The sequence below is a fragment of the Humulus lupulus genome, chromosome 5, assembly GCF_963169125.1.
Source record: "Humulus lupulus chromosome 5, drHumLupu1.1, whole genome shotgun sequence".
Classification (NCBI taxonomy): domain Eukaryota; kingdom Viridiplantae; phylum Streptophyta; class Magnoliopsida; order Rosales; family Cannabaceae; genus Humulus; species Humulus lupulus.
The window spans coordinates 176,085,871-176,090,995 of NC_084797.1; the positions used below are offsets into that span (position 1 = coordinate 176,085,871).

Consider the following 5,125-nt stretch of genomic DNA (forward strand, 5'->3'; position numbering starts at 1 on the left):
GTATGACGCCTACGAGCCAGATTATGGCTTTGAAGCCGATGAAGACTACTTTTCGAAGGACGACATCTCTAGCACTGCTCATCCCCAACAATCTGAAATACTCTAAATTTGGACTTCCACTTTACCTTGAAGCAAGATTATCCTCTACCCAAATGGTGAAAACCCTAAAAGGCTTGTGATTCCGGCAAGCTTCCTTCAATATAAGCGACTCATGGACTATGTCTCGTTAACGACTGAACCACGTAAAAAAGATCGCGACTCTTTTATTGTTTTTTGCAAGCTTTTCTTCCATTTTTGTAGAAATTTGGGTCAACATGTACTATTTTGATACTTTATTATATATTAATTTTGAAAGAACTTAATATAATCTGTTGTTTAATTAATATTATTTTGTTATATTGTATGTTAAAAATTAATTTAAAGTACATATATTTCTACTGATTTTGGTAAATCTTTATTTTGAAAAAAATAAAATTTATAAATATATATTTTTTTTAAAATATCTGATGATAATGTATAATTATCAATTGATTTATTGTATAAAAAAATTAATTAAAAACAAGGTAACAAATTGGTTTCAAAACAAATAATATAGAGTACTAAAATAGTATATTTCAAAATATGGTCCAAACTATTAAAATTATATATCTTCCAGAAAGAGAAGAGAGAGCTATTATGATGGATACCTCATCTTTTTTTGGGTGACCTTGGTCGCACGCCACAGTGTCATATTATCTCTTATACAAAGAAAAGGGCTTAGACAATATAATTTTTTTTTTTATTAATTCTAACTTTGAAAATATATCATAGCTGTTGAATATATCCGACTATCCGATATAGATTTTTAGGACTCTACTTTTGTATTTTTTTTATATAAAACTCACTCTATTCTAAAAGAAAAAATACATAAAACGATAGTTATGGGGACATGCAGTAGGGTATCGAATTAAATAACCAGTAAGTGTAGAAACATTTCATCAAAGACCACTGTTGACAGGTATATTTTCCGAGAAGATAATAATGAAATATCTACAATTACCGAATAACTAAACTATATATGATCAAACTATCACATTACAAGTTAAATTTGTCAAGTAATATCTTTGAGGACGGACTAACTAATCTCACACTGGATCAATATATAAATATATGCATACTTTTAAATTTGACTTTTCACAAATGAACAAAAATACTGATATTAGGTTACCATTCCGTATATTTTATTTATATATGCGGCTATATAATATGTGGAAGACAGCAAAAGCACAAGTGGGTCTACTAATTTGAGTGGAGTGCTAAATTGTATCAGTTGAATGTACCAATTACCACACCAACCTCTAATATTCTTCATGGGATATCGATTGGAATTCTTCTTTTTTGCATGTGCTTCAACCACTTTCTCGTCAGTGGAAATACCTTTCGACCCCAAACCCATCCCTATAAATACTCACCCACTCTTGTGCTTTCTTATTCATTTCTTGTGCTTTTCTCCAAAACATATCCAATATGGCTAAACACAATAAGCTTCTCAGTTGCGCTTTCATTTTTTTTCTAAGTATAGGCCTTTGCTCTGCAACTAGGGCTCTTCTCACTTATGACACAGGCCATGGTGGTGAGATATATGGAGATGTCGCAGTTGGAGGTTATGGGGGTGGTGCTGGAGGGGGTTCAGGCGGTGGTGGTGGATATGCTGGTGTAGGAGAACATGGTTCCGCTGGTTATGGCAGCGGTGCTGGTGGTGGAGAAGGTGGTGGTGCTGGATATGGAGGTGAAGGTGGTCATGGAGCTGGTGGAGGCGGTGGAAGCGGTGGTGGTGGCGGTGCAGCGCATGGTGGTGCCGCTGGATATGGAAGTGGTGGAGGTCAAGGCAGTGGTGCAGGGTATGGTGGTGGTGGTGGTGCAGAGCATGGAGCTGCTGGTTATGGTGGAGGTGGAGGTGGAGGTGGTGGTAGTGGTGGTGGTGGTGGCGGTGGCGTTGGATATGGTGATGACCACGGGGCTGGTTATGGAGGTGGTGCAGGAAGTGGTTCAGGTGGTGGTTATGGAGCTGGTGGTGCAGGTGGTGGAGGAGGCCATGGTGGCGGAGGCGGTGGTGGAGGAGGCTCTGGTGCTGGAGCTGGAGGAGCTCATGGAGGTGGATATGGTACTGGTGCAGGAGAAGGTGGAGGTTATGGTGGAGGAGCTGGAGCTGCAGGTGGTGGAGGTGGTGGAGGCCGCGGTGGTGGTGGCGGAGGTGGAGGAGGAGCTGGTGCTGGAGGTGCTCATGGAGGAGGATATGGTACTGGAGGAGGAGAGGGTGGTGGTTCTGGTGGTGGATACGGTGGTGTTGGAGGCGGTGGTGGTGGCGGCTCTGGTGGTGGTGGCGGCGGCGGATATGCTGCTGGAGGTGCACATGCAGGTGGCTATGGAGGTGGTAGCGGTGCAGGAGAGGGTGGCGGCCATGGTGGCTATGCTCCATGAAATTAGAATTTACGTATTTTATCGTTCGAAAAAGAGCTTATTCTTACTCATTAAAACTATGAAAAATAATAGCATGGGTAAGAGACCTTTTATATTTATATAAGTATCACGAATGCCAATTGTATGCTCTTTAAAAGTTGTATTTTCTTAATGATATATTAATTATGCATTGTCCTGCATTATAAGTTTAAATTAGGTTCTGAAGTTGATCATGACTTAAATTTATATATTCACTGCTGCAAAAAAAAAAAAACAAAAACAAAAAAAAATTATATATTCACTATAAAATAGGTCTTGAATTGATAATAAATATATATAATTTAATTTTTGTTTCATAATCTTTGGAAGAAATACATATGACTTCTGCATGTATTATGCATGGTAATGTACTACACATAAACGTAAGTATATTTGTTAATCCATATATAAACGAATTCCTAGCGTCCATATTTCCATCTCAATATAAACCACTAAACCTCGTAAATGTTTTTTAAAGTTATTTTACACTCTAACCTAATTTTAATAATTATTTGTAAAATAATCTCGTGTAATTTAGATAGCTAGTCGAAAATTTAGACAGATTATCGAAAAATTCAATCAGTCAGTTAAAATTTTTAGACAGCTGATCAAAATATTTAGACAACTAGTTGAATTTTAGACAAATATCAATTTGCAAATAATTATCAAAAGCAGGCCAAAATATAAAATCGCTTCAAAAATTTCACCAATTTCTTTAAATTTATATATGTTTATAAACTATCTTATACTTTCAACCCTTTAATATTGAGAGTGGAAAATATAAGAAATTTACATTAAAAAAATCATTTTATTTACACACATATCTCTATATATAATAAGTGTGTAGATAACGGAAATTCTTGATTTTAACAGTTTTTATTTTTTAAAAGTTAACTTTAACGGAATATTCTTATATTTAACAGAATATTCTTATATTTAACGGTAGTTTGTAAACACTTAAACTTAAATAAAATAAATAAATAATTAAAAAATTAAAGATATTTTACAATGATAAATATTTAAAAATAATAAATAATTAAACAAATTAAAATATGATATTTTTGAGATATTTTATAATGATAATTATTTAAAAATAGTAAAATCATATGTTTTATCATTTCAATAAAATTTAATCAAACTTAAATTCACTTATTATAATAATATTATATTAAACATATAATATAATCTACTGTGAATTAGCAACAATTTTTTAAAAAAAAAAAATCTAGCAAAACCTTAAATTTAAAATTCACGTATAATATTTAATAATTACATTAAATATATAATCCATTGTTGTCACTTCCATATACTTAAACAAAAACTAGAACAAACTAGAACAAACATAAACTTAAACAAAAATAAATAAATTATTTAATTAAAATAACATATTTATTTCAAATTTATATGACATTAATATAAATTTGATAAAAATAATTAATAAATTCTATAAATAAAAGTAAACAAACGTGTATATTGCACATTGTTTGTATCTAGTATATATATATGTATATATATATATATATATAAAATCTCCGACAACTTACGGACAAATATCTATTATATAAAAAAAATAATGGGTAGATATGGGAAATATTCTTTGTTTTTTTTCTAACTTTAATAGAATAGTTAATGGAATATACATTTAAAAGTTATTAAAAATAGATATTTAATAATTATATTAATATAAATTCAAATATTATATAATATCATTATTATAAAAATATTTAATAATTAATATATAATACATAATCTTAATTTTCATTAAAAATTACTATTTATATTTATAAAGAAAATATTTATTATCTGTTAATGTAATTTAACTAAATATATATATATCCATATTAAATAACAATAAATATTATAACTATATTAAGTATAGATATTGTGTATACAAATAATATGACTGTGTAACTACATACGAAATTAAAATAATATTTATCTTCTATCAATATTAACAAGATTTTTCTCTAATTATAAATATATGATTTGAATTATATAATGATATTTTATAAATTAAATAGTGTAGTTTATAATCTAAAATTTTATCATATATTTTTTAAATTAAAAAAAAACCATAAACAATGTTTAGATTTAATTTTTCTTTAAATATGTTTGTATCATTATTTTATATATAATATTGTTTATTTATCTAAAATTTATATAACAATCATAAAAACTTCATAAATATATTTAATAATTCTTTTAAAAATAAAACTAAACAAATACACATTACTTACTCCTAGTATATATATATTTATATCTTACCTATTATATAAATGGCTATCTAACGGTATTTTGTATTTAATAGAATTTAGTATGTTTTAACAGAATTTGGTATGTTTTAACAGTTAGTTATTAACATTTTAACAGAATCTGTAATTCAGTTAAACAATGCAACAGTTGAGAAATATACACCATTGTCATAGGACACAACCATTAGCATTTGCAGACACAATAAAAATTATTTCATCTATTTATGAATCCTAAATTAACACAATCGTAAATTTGAAATATGAATTCTTACAATCTGCTATTAAACTTGTAAAGAAGGTAAAAAAAAGATTTACATAAAAATAAAAATTCATTATCTTAGAAGTTTACCATTCATGTTCAACAATTAAGAAGACTAAACACTCATCTATGTTTC

General features: G+C 29.5%; 1 protein-coding gene across 1 annotated transcript; it reads left to right on the top strand.

Moving 5' to 3' along the window:
* Positions 1–1,460: 1,460 nt before the first annotated feature.
* LOC133777871 (glycine-rich cell wall structural protein 1.8-like) lies at positions 1,461–2,639 on the top strand. The gene has a single exon (XM_062217627.1). It carries the CDS (start codon positions 1,507–1,509, stop codon positions 2,458–2,460), a length of 954 nt encoding a protein of 317 aa, XP_062073611.1. The 5' UTR covers positions 1,461–1,506; the 3' UTR covers positions 2,461–2,639.
* The last annotated feature ends 2,486 nt before the right edge of the window (positions 2,640–5,125 follow it).